A 14,738-nucleotide genomic window follows, 5' to 3' on the forward strand; every position below is an offset into this window, starting at 1 on the left:
TGAAAGATGCCTTCCTTAAAAGGGAAACCAGACCAAGGTCATAAAAGGTTGTTGAAATTATGACCCACTACAGCTGCTTGCTGACTGCAGGCCTCTGAGTGTTGGTTGCGTATAACTCGTCTCTTTTTTTCCTGCAGGCAGAGTGGATATATGGTTTTTTCATGAAAAGTAATTTAAAAGTTAGAAAAGTTGAGAGAGAAACTGAAAGAATTGGATTCCGAATGAAAGCATGATTGAGTGGTTAGTTTGTCATATTATAGGCCCACCACTCAAACCATCACAATAAGCTTGGGGGAGTTTTATTTATGCTGTTATGATGAATGCCTTCATCTACACTGCGTTACCCAGTGGACAGAGGAAAAAAACATGAAAATGTATGAAGACTGTCAGAGCATTTCCCCAGTTTTCTGCTAAAAAGACGAGCCCAGGCTGCCTCTATTATCACGTTGGGTTTGTGTATGTGGGGGGGTATTGTTTTGAACAGTTGTTTAAACCATTTCCTTGATTATGAGCTGTATCTATACAGATGGTTTTGTAAATACAATATATTCTCAGGATCTTCCTGGAAAGGAAATGATGCATCTCTAGGGCTCTTGCCCACACTGCACATGGCATTTTAAGCTGAGTATTCAGAAGTGGGTACACTGTATTCCAGAGCTTTCACTTCATCTGAGCTTTTGAGACCCATCAATATAATTGGTTGGTCACAGCATGCATCTATTACAAGTTGATCAAAGACTGCTTGTAAAGAGTTTATGAAAAAGAAAAGATGAAAATGCATACATAAGTGGAGGACACAAGGGTTTGACATTTGTGAGGTTTTTCCTCTGTCATCCAGCAGATTGGTTTTGCAGCATTAGTTTAGGGCATCACTTTTGTCCTTTTGGGGGTTCACAATAATATGGTGACAGTATACTGTATAGAAAGTATGACTTTATGTATTGGCCACTCAGTTCTAGCAGAATGTAGCAGGTTAAGATTCCTGTAGTGCCCCATTAAATGAGACTTGAGAGGCTGGTTGCAGCATTCCCATTAAATAATGTGCTTGTATTTTCTGTCCTGCCTGATGAATGAAAACAGGATGGTATTCTATCAGTAGTACAAACATTCAGTCAGTGAAGGGGCTAGGCTAACCGTAGCTTAGTTGAACAAATCGACAACTTCCATGTTTCATCTCAAGTGTGAGTGTTTTATAGTTAGTTATCAGAACAAAGCAAATAAGTAAAACTACTCTGATGTTCAAATTCATTCTAAAAGATCTTTAAATATTACAGCTTTCACTAGACTAGAATTCTCTAACCAGATATTAACCAATTATAGATACCAGCCAAATAATTACCATATAATTATCATACAATTTCTAATTAGCATATAATTTCTAATTAACGCAGAATTTCATACATATTACTGAAGCTGGGTCTCATCTGTTACTGCTAGTCACATATGTGCTTTGTACAGCAAAAAAAGACATGTTTTTAGCCACATTCGTGAATCTGTCCTCACATTCTTTGCCTCGAATCTCATCCTGCTGATGTGCCTCTTTTCACACAATCCTCCTCTTTGTCATTTCTGGGATTTTCATTAATGCATTTGACTGCTGCTCTTTCACAGTTTGGTTTTTTCAGAAACAGATTCTTCCCTAAAAAAACATCGAAGTTTAATATTTGCAAAAAAAAAAAAAAAAAAATTCAAATAAACCCTAAGGCCTATTTGTGATTCATTGTTTAGTTTAATGAAAATTACTATAACTGCGGCATTAGAATACAAATCTGAGCAAGCACTAGACTCCAGATTATTATTCTTGATAGTTTTTTGCAAGAAAAACAAAAAAACAACTAATGAAATCATTGAATAAGACAAATGACAGTGTAAATCGTATTGTTAAATGGGGAAGCAGACATGAAATTCATCAACGTCTGTGATGAGAACTGAGGCTGTGAGCTTCATTTTTTTGTTAGTGATGTTGTTGCGTGTCAGCCAGTGTTTGTGTGACATGGTGTAGAGGCAACACAGCTGTTTGCTGGATGTTTGATGCTGTCATCTCCGTTGATTAACTCCCCTGACTCCTTTGTGCACAGCTGCCCCTTAGCAAAGCCCCCACGCACCCCAACACGCAAACACAAAATCAGTTTGTCACATCGTCAGAGGCTTCTGGAGCTGGCCTACAGTGATGATAAAAACAGAAGCGAAACGCACACTGGGGGTCACAGAGTTTCCCAGGCTGACGTGCAGACACCCACAAAGATCCAGTGAAGATGCTGAGCAGATTCATGAACGTCCACCTCATGCTCTGGAGTCTGCTTCACCGATGGGCATAAAATATTAATTTTCCACCAGAGGCAGGTAAACCTCAAGTTTACCTCCAATTCAAATCCAGAAAGCTCTCCAGTGAAAGGAGATTACAAGACATTCGAAGCTTATCCTCAGAGAAGACAAGCAAAATCCAAACCACTCTGCTTAGGAGGAGTTTTAACGATTCATTTCAAGAGGATACTTTCAAATTGTTAAATTATTTGAAGCTCTGCCTGCAGTGAAGAAACCACATGCAGAAACATGATGGGACATCATTAGTTTGAGCAAGCCAATAGAATAAAGGCTTTTTCTTTGAGTTATTACTCTTAGAAAAAGATTGCGTTGCTGAATAAGTTGTGCTAACCTAAACATTGCACTTCTAATTAAAATTGCTTAGTAAGACTAAACATAGTCCAGTTTGATTCGATAACTGGCCTGTTTTGGGTTGAGGGTAACAGTTTAAGAGACAATACTGCGATTCTTCTTGGCTCTTTTGTTTCCAAATGAAAATGCAGTGCAGAGAAGCTGCAGTTAATGGCATTTCTCATCACCAATCCCCAACAATAAAATACATTTGGGGTGTTAAATGGAATGAAACATGATCATGGTTTCCTGCATCACAGAGTGGTTTGTGCTGTGTCATGTCGTAGACGTAAATGTAGAAATGCAGTCTGTTTCTCTGCAACGTGAAGTGTTGCTTTTGTATTATCAACAACAGCAGTGTGTGTAAATGTATGAGAATTGCTTTCATTTCCTCTTTTTACACCATCTGTAGTAGTAAAATTGAAAAATTTTGTCTCTCTCAATCCTACACCTCCACTTCAGCCTCTCACCCCTTCAGCACCATGTCATTAGAGTTTTTAAAATGAATGCAAGCAGACAAAAACAATGAAAACAGTTAATAAGTAAAAGCAAAATTTCTATTGCGGTTAATGACCTGAAGTGTCAGCTATGGTACCATTAAATTCCTGATGAGCTATAACAGAGCCAGTTCTTTAGGTCAAAACTGTTTGATTTCCTCCTCCTAGTCCTCTTCGCTGTGAGACATGCCGAACTGTTTTGATTTTAGATGATATCATATTTACATGGTAGCCTTTTGCTTGTTAGAATGCACAATACAGACCTTGGAATATAAAAACCTCTCGACTTTTTTTAAGGCTCTTGGATTCAAAAGCAATTGAGTTGTATACACAATGAGGAGAAGTCAGTTTTATTTTAGTTTTTTTAGTTTTCCTTTTTTACATCAGGACTGTTTTTGCCTTCTGGCTGCTTAGGCGAATGCCAACTCGATTGTTTATTGATGTGAGCTGTTAACAAATTTGCTGTGTGTTAATCCTGATTTGTTATTTGACGACATGAATTTAAATAGCAATAGGACTGAGCGTGACAGGATATTAAAACATATGACTGTTTTGGTTGTTAATTGGGTTTTAATGCAAGTCAGACTTGCATTACTATGTTGTTATGTACTCCCTGAACTATATAAAATCTAATTTGATTGTGAGTGGATATGCTTCAAACCAGGGCTCTTTTACACACTATTTGTACATTTGTAGTGACATTTAATGACATCCTGTCAAAGTCTGGCTGAAGCAGACTGTTTGGAGTGAGGAGGACCCAAATGCAGACATGCAAAAACAAAACTTGATTCTAACAGAAAATGCATAGTTTATTATGGCTGATTGAGCAGTCCAAAAATAAAAGGGCGAAAATAATTCGAAGCAAAAACAATAACCTAAACTGGGGAAAGCTAGAAAGAAAACATGAAACATCTTAACCATGAAAAAACCTGGCGAGGAGAAAATAAACATGAAAAAACCTTAAATGTGACAACTTGGCATGAATACATGAAGACCTGGAAACATGGCATGACATGGCAGGATAGCAGACGATTGGATGAGGAATGAATGAAAACACACAGACTAAATGCACACAGGAAGTTATCAGGGCAAGTGGAAACACATGGGGAAACAGCTGATTAGAATGGACATAATGCCGCCACAGGGGAAGTGAAACTACACACGATAAACATGGGACACCAGACCTTTTCAAAATAAAACAGAAAACATAATAGAAGACAGACACGACACGAGCTTGACAACATAGGACACGAAGACATGAAACATGACAGGTTAAAACAAGCAGACTCAACATGATCAACCGACAAGGGAGACTTAAACACAGGGGGTGATGACACAAAGGGAGTCTAATAAACAAAGAACTATAACTGAGCAACCAAGGAGTTTAAGATGACCAAATGAATTGAAACATAAACCATAAACATCAGAATGCATTAAAACTCAAAGTGCTGGGTCAAACAACCCAGGATCGTGACACATCCTCTATTAATAAAGATAATAGTGTAGTAATCGAGTAGTCATCTTTAGTTTGGTTTAGGGCCCTCCGGGGCTTTTGTGATGATTACTTCTCCAAAGAAAAAGACAAAATTATGTTAAAAAAGTGTAAGTTTTGGACACTTGCTACTTATATGCAGAAACCAACACAGTATGCCAATCCTCTTATACTGCCTCCAGCTGAAACACACACACACACACACACACACACACACACACACACACACACACACACACACACACACACACACACACACACACACACACACACACACCTGCAAAAAACACCAAAAAGCCACCAAAAAAACAAAAAACCCCAGATAATGTTGTGTGTTTTTAATCTGCATGGATCAATAATGATGCAGTTTGTGGTGTGAAGAAGAAGAACAGATTCATCATCAAAGTAATGGTGAGTGCTTATATTGATCAGGCAGCTTCAGGGTCACTGCAGTCAGCATTTTGGGGCAGCAGTGACAAGGCTGCTAAATTCTGAAAAGGTTATATCACATAATTAATCAAAATTGATTTCTAATGTCAGATTAAATGTCCACTGCTGACGACCCCAGTTGCTATGGTGAGGGGCTGAATGGTGATATCGCTGCATGGGAGACATGTTTTCATGTATTGTCAAGCTCTACACTTCGCTAGTTGTGAACAAGCTGAGTAGCTCATTAGTGTAGCTTATTGTACAACTGCAGTCAGGTCCATTGATATTGGACAATGAAATTTGGACATTTCCTTGTGTAATTTTGCCTCTGTACATCACCACAAGGGATTTTAAACCCAGCAATCAAGATGTGATTGAAGTGCAGACCTTAAGCTGTAATTCAAGGGTTTTAACAAAAGTATTGGAGGAATTACAGCTATTTTTGTAGAATAGCTCCACACGTTCAGAGGGACTTGAAGAACAATTCAAGAACATCCAGTTTCTTTGCTTTCAGAAACTCTGAAGCTGCTTTTGCCGCATGCTTGGGTCATTATGCATTTGCAGGGCTGCACATAAGTGGTCTGCAGGTGCGCATTCGCTATCAAAATAAAAGACGCGCACCAGATAAGAAGTTGCAACGCGCATTTGCGTACATAAGATTTTCTGAAGGAGGACAGACATTTGTTTAGAACTCTTAAAGATGTCAAAGAAGCAAGCTCCTTTAAGCAATTACTTTGGTGTTCCTCCGCCTCCAAAGAAATGTCAGGAGTCCGGACCGCAAAAGAAGTGCGTATTCTTGGAAAAGTGGTTGCAGGAGGTGAGCTGGCTTCAAACAAATGATGAACGCATGGAGATTTGGTGCAGAGTATGCCGTGAAAATCCCACTCTAGCGGACAAAAACAGTGCCTTTTATATGTACGCAAACGCGCGTTGCAACATCTTATCTGGTGCGCGTCTTTTATTTTGACAGCGAATGGGCACCTGTGGACCACTTATGTGGTGCTTTTTATTTAGTTGTATTTCCTCCTTGTCTCATTACCTAAATTCTGTTCACCTGTGCATCACATCCATCAGCTGTCCTCACTTTTCCTTATTGTCCTCTTGTGTCATGTCTGTTTTGGCTCCATGTGTCTTCCCTGTCATGTTACTGTACATTCCTGTATGGGCTTTGTTATTTGGAATTTGGACTTTTCTACCTGTTTGAATAAAAGTGCATTTGTTGTTTATTGTGTTGTCTGTCTGCATTTGGGTCCCTTTCCTACAAACTGATGACAAAATGTCCATCTGCTCTGTATTTTTACAGACTCTGGTTGTCACACTGACAGAGCAGATAATTCACACATTAAAAGACTTGATTTAAATATTTCTAATATGTCTTCAACAACAAAAAGTCAGATGGCTGATATAACTTTGGCTACGTTCACACTGCAGGTGAAAGCGCATCAAATCCGATTTTTTTTTACCCTATGTGACCCATATCCGATAATGGTATGGCAGTGTGAGCGGCACAAATACTTCAATGCCGATATTTTCAAATCCGATCTGGGTCACTTTTTATGTGGTACTGAATCCGATACATATCCGAGAAGAACTATTTTCAGATGTTTTAGAAAGCGACTGCTGTTTGAACAGTCATGTCGCATTAAATCCGTCTTTTTACGTCACTGACACAAGACAGGCGCCAATTATCAGCGCCAGGAGAAGCGTCCGAGAAGACATCGCGAACGCTTCCTGGCCATCCAGTGTAGATGTCAGTGAAACTGTTGGGAAGACAACGTGAATATTTTATTTTACTGTATAATCTGCAGATTCTGACAGAAATCTGCAACTATCCTTGAAGCACCGCTCCTCTAAAACAGCAATAAGGATAATTATTAGGTTATTTACAATATTATGTAAATAACAAAATAACAAAGCAAAAATTGGGAAACGTAAAGTCGAAGTCTTTATATTAAGGGCCATTAGTCAAACAATATTGTTTGCTCTGGGTCTAAACAGAGCGCTTTGTGTGACATCTTCTTTTGCGCGAGCCACTTTGAGCGTTCACACTAGAGGCGCGTTTGCTGTCGCATTTTATTTGTAGTGTGAACAAGCAGACAAAAATCAAATTTGATCAAAAAAATCGAATTGAGCATTAAGACCTGCAGTGTGAACATAGCCTTTGAAGTACACGATGAAAATCTAAAACCTGCCTCTTCAAGCATAAACTTGTGTCTATACATCCTTTATACATTTTTTGGCTTTTGTATAACTGATCACATATTTATTGTCTGTATGTGAGCTGCACGTGATACTTCAATGCCATCCATCTTCAGCAGCCCACTTACCCGACTCATCCTTTTTATGCCATTTTGTTGGATAATCCCCGAAGCAATCTCATTTTCGTAGTGCGTCATCGGAAGTTGAATGGACCTAAAATAAAGCCCGAAGTAGTATTTTGGTATTCCCTTCCTGCAACCAACTCATTCTGATGAGATGAAGAAATTGAGAATTGTTAAAACACCGGAGTGGTCAGGGTCAATCGAGGCAGCTTTCACTCTGACAACAACTGACTGCGAGCTGACAGGTTGAGAGATGTTTTTAAATCTCTTTTTTTCCCTCCCTCAGGGCTGTCAGCTGCAGTCAAATCTCACACTTCCATTCCTCTTTATGCCTGTTCTTCAAATCCGATTTAGCTGTTCCTTCGTATACTCCAGAAGCCGGAGATGCGGTGGACATAAATGGCTTTACTACCCTCTTGCTTATCTGCACATTTCATTGTGCTCCACCTGATTTCCTGAGCTGGTGTTACTATTTTACTCATTTGCAGATGAAATTGTGTGCAGCTTATTTCTGTGCCACGCTGATTTTAGCGTAAGTGGAGGTTTTTTTGTTCATTGTGAATACATTTTGCTTCTCAGAGGAGCCTCTTGGATGAGTATTGCTGCTCTGCTCCCCTTTCCACAGATATTCGGTAACCTGTGTTTTCAGGGTTTTGTGTAAAACCCACTTTACATTCTCCCCCTGTCCAAAACTGGCCTCTTACATCCTGAAATGCTTTGCTTGGATCAAATATGCGTCTCCTCCTTAGTGCTTTCCCTTTTCTTAGTGCTTGTCTGTGTGTTTGAAACTGTGAGTGTGTTTATGTGTCTGTCTGTGTGTGTGTATCTGCATCATTATATTCATCCCTGTACTATGTGATTGAAGTGGAAAGAGAGTGCACAGAGGGTGAAAGAGTCAGAGCAGATAGCTAAAGACAAACTGTGACCAGCACTCTGGCTGCTGTGTGATCCAGATAGACGGGGCTTGTAGCTCTACGTCAGAGTCTCTCAGAGCTGCCAGCCAAGAAGATGTTAGGGAGAAAAGTCTGTCAGGTAGAGGTGTTTCTTCATGCATGACATCTCAAACGGTCCTGGATGACAAGCTGTGATGAGTAGAGCCTGTCATTTACTATGACAGTGTGGTGAGTTATGTTTTAAAGAAAGCATACCTAATATAAAACCGATATAATATAACCTTTAAGACATTGCTAACTAGGCAAGAAGCATGTTTCTCCTAGAATGCCATTAATAGGCTCTGTTACGCAGGTTACAAGCATCGTAGGTGAAACAGGAAGCTGGATCTGGTAGAATTGTTTTACCATCGCATGCAGTTTCTTTTTAAATAAATATTTGAGCTCAGGTTAGTGGGCCCAAGAGCCCAACACAAGAATCGGGTCTTAAAGGCAAAAATTGAGATTTACTTTCAATTGGCAGGTTTAAGGTTACAAATGACTCCACAGTGTGCTGGCAGAGGTAGCCTCCAGCATATACAAGCCAGGTCCACAAAAACAGGAAAGTTGGCTCCCCGCACACCAAAAATAAAACAATCTTGTGACTCATTTTGACTTAACAAATGTTATTGGATCTCATGGATCAAATTTATTTTGCATGAAAAAACAGCATTTGAAAAATATATTGGATTTTACAGATGCTTATTTTCCAGTTATTGTGTTGATAGTACACATTCCAGTAACAATTTTGTGCTTGGTCCTCCATTCAATAAACAATATCTTATTTTTAAACATGTAATTGCCAAGTTCTCAATAATAAGACAACCTTTTCAAAGCTTAACACCAGAAAATATTGTCTTGGGTTTGGTCCAGTGGTGTATTTATTATTTATCTAAAGCAGTTTCCCTGCCATAGAAACTGTTATGTCCCTAAGTAAAGAATTAGAATTCTAAATTTAGATTTAAAAATGTTCACACTTTCAGCTGCTCTACAGTTTTTTACTGACTTTTCCAGGTGTTTAGATCATCTAACAGCTACCTGAAAGCTACTCAATTTGCCCAAACATCATTCAAACCCAATTTAAGACAACACAATAGCAAGTCAATGTGAAAGATATGTGCTTATCAGACATGTGCGCAGTGCCAAATGTCTTTAGACATTAATAAACAATGTCTGTGATTCACTTATGTGGCGATGAAGGGCATGAATAGCTATTTATGCTTTCCTTTTTGTTATTTGCCAAGTTGTTGGCTGACACACACACTAACGTGTGTTTGCAGTTGGCATGAACATACACTGTTTGGCAAACCAAAATAAAAATGTAAGAGTGTCGACCATTTGCTACAGGTGTAAGGTGGTAGAAGAAGTGCTAAAAGTTTAACATGAGAACATGTGAGATGCCAGGAAGCAACAGAGAAGAAGTCTAATCTGGCAAAATGAGTTGAGCCTTTAATGTTGTTTCACTTTGATCAGTTTAAGCTTCAATAACTTGGCATATTATTGATATGCAGCAAGAAGAACAGGCCTTTGTTTTTGCTGCACTGTCCTTACTTCATTGTGTGCGTGTGTGTGTGTGTCCCAGCAGATGTTATGGAAGGGAAGAGTGCCATTCTGCTGGGGATGAGTCAGTGGAACTCAAATGACCTGGTGGAGCAGATCGAAACGCTGGGACACATGGAGGACCAGTCGCACGGTATTTTCTGCACACACACACACACACACACACACACACACACACACACACACACACACACACACACACACACACACACACACACACACACACACACACACACACATCAGCACAGTGATAAGTGTGTTTTACACTGCTCACACATCCACAGTGAAGGTCCAAATTGCCTGGAATGATAGTGAAAATTTCCCACTGAATGATGATAATAGCGGCCAGATCGTAAATGGACTGTAGCTTGTATTTAAAGCTACATTAAGTCATTTTTGACCACTAAGGGCCAAAAGAAGTGAAAGAACTGCCCTGATTTCATCTTATTAAGTCATGATGAGTACAGGGTAATATTTTCTAACTTTGAACTGCAGACCCAAAATAGCCCTCAGTGTGTGTTTGCTACCAGGGGGCACGAAGGCCTTTTACAGAGTAAGATATCTTCTTTGAGGCAGTTTTATAACTCTTACAGGTCATCAGATTTCTTGCAATTTATAGTTTTTTGCAGAATAAAATGGGAAATAATTATAATGATGCCAGGTGTCGACCCTTCCATGTATTTGATTGGCCAGCATTAGTGTCCACTTGACACTAATAGATACTATGATAGAATAAATGGTCAACACGTATTGGCCTTTGAAGGTTTTGTTCCAAACAATAAATCCTTAGGAAAATATCCATATTTTAAGCAGCTTGACCTTCGTCACCGGGACTTGTGTGCTCTTGGAGTGTCAGACAGGTAGTGCAAACTTTGTTTAACCAGGCTCTTTTGCAGGAAACATCATAAGCATCATTTTAGAGACGTAGAAATCCAATTTCCCTGTGCTGATTCTAGTCACTTTAGTCAAAGCTCAAAGGCTGGCAGTCACTGTATCCAGTCACATAACCAAATATCAAATCAGTTAAATCACTGAATCAGATTTATTCAGTTCATTAGTGTCTTTACTTTTGTTCAGGGCAACATCTCACATTTGGTCCACTAAAAACTTGCATAGAAATGCATTGCAAATAAGGTTATGAGATTAACACCATTATATTTACAGAGTTTCACGATGATGCTTGTTTCTGTAGTTTTCATGATTTCTTAATGTGGTTTTAACGAGAAAGTAGAATATTATGAATTACAGATCAGTCGAAAACAGTGGAAGTGGTACTCACAGTTTTTAGTAACAAACAAGAGCTGCTGGTGTTTTGGACAATGGCTATTCGGATTCAATACAGCCAGTTGACATCAAAGATCTGGTGACAAAAGGCAATTTTACACATGAACTTTGGACAATTTCAGGAGAATCAGGCTGGGATGTTTTCCGGAGTTCCCACAACAGAAAATTGACCATTTTAGATGCATTTGCTCTCTGAGAAAGGAGGTGAGAGAGAGAGACCTGAATGTGCACCAGGCAGCAAATATAAGACTTACTCTCTAGCAGTGAATGCATCAGGTTAATCTGACATCACACGGACCTGGCAGGTAAAACATTGGCTAATGTCCGATCTGGGCACATCTGTCAGGTAAGTCATAGAGAAGTTCAGGGATGCAGAAAATGTTTGAAAATAACTTAAGCTTTGTTTGTCCTCCACTGTAACTCAAAATTATAACAACAATAAAGAAACACAGGTTTAAAGCTGGACAGACCTCCAGAGTTCACATCACTGTATTATTCAATCAATCTGGGAAAACATCAGCTATTGTCTGGTATCTTAAGCTGCTAAGGACAGCAAACAACGTTTAGAGGGCTTTGATGAAGCCAGCGGATGTTTAGACAATGGATAATGTTGATGTCCAGGTCAACACTTGTGTTCCACATGCCGGTCAGTATTTCCCGTTTGAGTATACATGTGGTTTTAATTAAAACAGCTAATAAAAAGCAAACTGTCTGACAAGACAATAGACAGTAGTAGAGATTGTATTTTGACCAGTGCGTTCTTCTTCTGCTCTCTACATGGACTGCATTAGAATGCACAGACAGAATTGCTCAGTACTGTAGCTACAAAATGTCTACAAACAGAAACCAGAGAGCTGTGGGAGCAAATGTAGTATGTGTTGTCCATTGCCTACACAGTCTACATGGTTTTATGCAGAAATATGTTTACAGAGATTATGTTATTACCAGTGACCGCTTCACATTACACTGAGTTCTTTGATACCAGCCTAATATCGGAAAGGGTGATTAACTTAGGTTAAAGCTTCTACATCAAAACCACTTGAGAAAACAACCTCCTACACAGTCCAAGGCATAATTTAAAGTGGAAGAGACCGGGTGAGGCTACCTTACATGTGGTGAATATTTTGTAATTGATCAGTTAGATAACAAGAATATTTTGAAAGCAGCTAATAAACATGAGGCTGGCAGAGATATGTACTTTGATGCCTGTGGGAAAAAAATCACTGAGCATGAAACGTGCATATCTGCGTTCATTCTTTGTGCTCCGCAGTTTGTTTGTATGCATGCAAAGCATCTGATAAAACACAATTCTTTACAAGCAGCAACGTTCTAATATTTTTTTCAGTTCTATTCAAGACTGTCGCTAAATTTTAAACAAGACCATGGATGGCTTGAGCTCATATATGTCGGATTCTTTGTACTTTCTTCTTATCCGGCGCATCCTCACAGGAAATAAGAGTTAATGAGGCAGAAAAAAGTACATACAGGAACATTTTTATTACATTTCAATGAACAGAACTTCCTTTGATTTGAAAGATTTACCATTTTCTTTCTTTTCTGCTTAGTTTTACGTCTACCCTTCCCTTGTGCTTTCACTTCAAGGTCCTCAGGATTAACACAGGAACTGCTGTACTTTATTTTTGGATCAAAAGACTTTTTCTTGAATTTTTCTTAGCGAATGAGCTTTTTTTTTTTATCATAATCGAGAAAATCAATGAATGTCTACATCTACATTCTTTGTGTTTTCAGAAAATAAAAAGATGCTCTCCCAGTACGCAGCAGCATAAATATTTATGAAACAAAGAGTACTGACAGGAGGAAGATGATTTTTCAACTGTTTTCATATTCAGACCTCAGTGCAGACTTCAGATCGAGTGGTTCGTCTAAAAAAATTCTCCCTGTGAGAAATGTATTTGATTACGTTCTTTTGTGAAACTCTACTGCGTGATTATCTAACCACTGTAATGAATTACATATTGCCCAGAGATTTAACGCTACAGTATTTTTCAGACAAAAAGACAAGTTCAGTGTGTGCCTTCAAAGATCATAAATCAGTTCAGGGATTTATCCACATCAGTGGTTTTTAATAGAACAGAAGGGAATGAATTGAGATGAAATTCAGAGGCCTTCAGGTGTAAATTGATGTCAATGTTTTTTAACGTTAAAAAAAAAAAATACTATAATATGGTTATATATTTGAAGGTTAAGTGCAGGAATTTACTTATTAACATGTAATAAAAATAAATTAAGATCCATAGAAAATGTTCATCTGGTTAGCTGTGGGCAAAACACAGTGTAGATAATTGCAATACACAATAGGATTAAATTTTCTATGCAGATAGCACACGCTTATAGCATGGCACTTTTTTTTCTTGGTCTTGTTTACTCAGAAATGGACTGGCCCTCTTTGCAAAGGTCATTTCTGAGGTTTGACAAACTGGAGTGGATGCTTTTAATCAGTGCAGTTCAGTGGGGGTGCAGCCTGGTCCTGCAGAGATGAAAGAAGCTGCTCCTGCAGGAAAGCTGTACCCAAGTCATGTGGTGGTAACTGGAGAATTATATATAAAATGATGTCTTCTTTACACCACCTCACAGATCAACAGACCTCTTACTAAACTAGTCATGACACGTGAAGAGCTCATTGTTGCAGTACTATTTGGAGTGTCACGGTAATGTTAGCAGTCTGTTTTCGTCAAAGTAAATGATTTAAGATCTGTCTTATTTGTTAAAGGTTTATATCATTTATTTTCCTGTGCCACTGCCATCCATCATTCTCTTTGACTCCTGGCTAAATACGGATCACTGAACCGAGCTGTTGTTCTTTGTGAGAGATTCCTGTAGAATCTATGAAGATGGGAACTTTAGTGTACTTTAATTAAATTTCCACACATGACTATATACACTCACTGGCCACTTTATGTACCCCTTTCGGTAGCTTGTTGGATAACCGTTTGCCTATTGGGTCAAGATCTGTTGACTGTGGAAGCCATTTGAGTACAATGAACTCATTGTCATGTTCAAGAAACCAGTTTGAGGTGATTAGAGCTTTGTGACATGTCTTATCATGCTGGAAGCAGCCATCAGAAGATGGACGTGTCAACAACACCACTCATGTTGGCTGTTGCATTTAAACAATGCTGAATTTGTATTACGGAGCCAAAATTATGTGAAGGAAATGTCCTTCACTCCATTACACCCCCACCGCGAGCAGCCTAAACCACTGATACAAAGCAGGATGGATCCACGTGGATCCAAGTTGTGTTCTTCAAGGCTCATCATCCCAGGTACCTGGTGTGGTCTTCTGTTGCTCTAGACCACCTTCTTCACAGTTTGAATGTTGTGCTTTCAGAGATGCTCGTCTGCATACATTTAAATCATGTTGCCTTCTTATCAGCTGAAAACAGTCTGGTGATTCTGCTCTGATCTCATGCATCAACAAAGCATTTTCACTCAGAAAATTGCTGCTCACTGGATGGTTTTTTTTGTTTTCCTTTTTTGGACCATTCTTCCTAAACCCTAGAGATGGCTGTGCATGAAAATCCCAGTAGATCAGCAGATCGGATCCTCAAAT

At 38.9% G+C, this 14,738-nt stretch overlaps 1 protein-coding gene across 4 annotated transcripts in view; it reads left to right on the forward strand.

Moving 5' to 3' along the window:
- The window catches only part of pitpnm3 (PITPNM family member 3), a 97,790-nt gene that overhangs the window by 26,248 nt on the left and 56,804 nt on the right, over positions 1 to 14,738 (forward strand). For 3 of the 4 annotated variants that reach the window (XM_039598245.1, XM_039598244.1, XM_039598247.1), the window contains one exon: positions 9,906 to 10,016. In XM_039598245.1, coding sequence (XP_039454179.1) covers positions 9,906 to 10,016 — 111 coding nt within the window. The remainder of the gene's footprint in view (positions 1 to 9,905; positions 10,017 to 14,738) is intronic. The other variant, XM_039598246.1, reaches the window with a different exon arrangement.

Source organism: Oreochromis aureus, linkage group 14 (assembly GCF_013358895.1).
Source record: "Oreochromis aureus strain Israel breed Guangdong linkage group 14, ZZ_aureus, whole genome shotgun sequence".
In the NCBI taxonomy this organism is placed as follows: domain Eukaryota; kingdom Metazoa; phylum Chordata; class Actinopteri; order Cichliformes; family Cichlidae; genus Oreochromis; species Oreochromis aureus.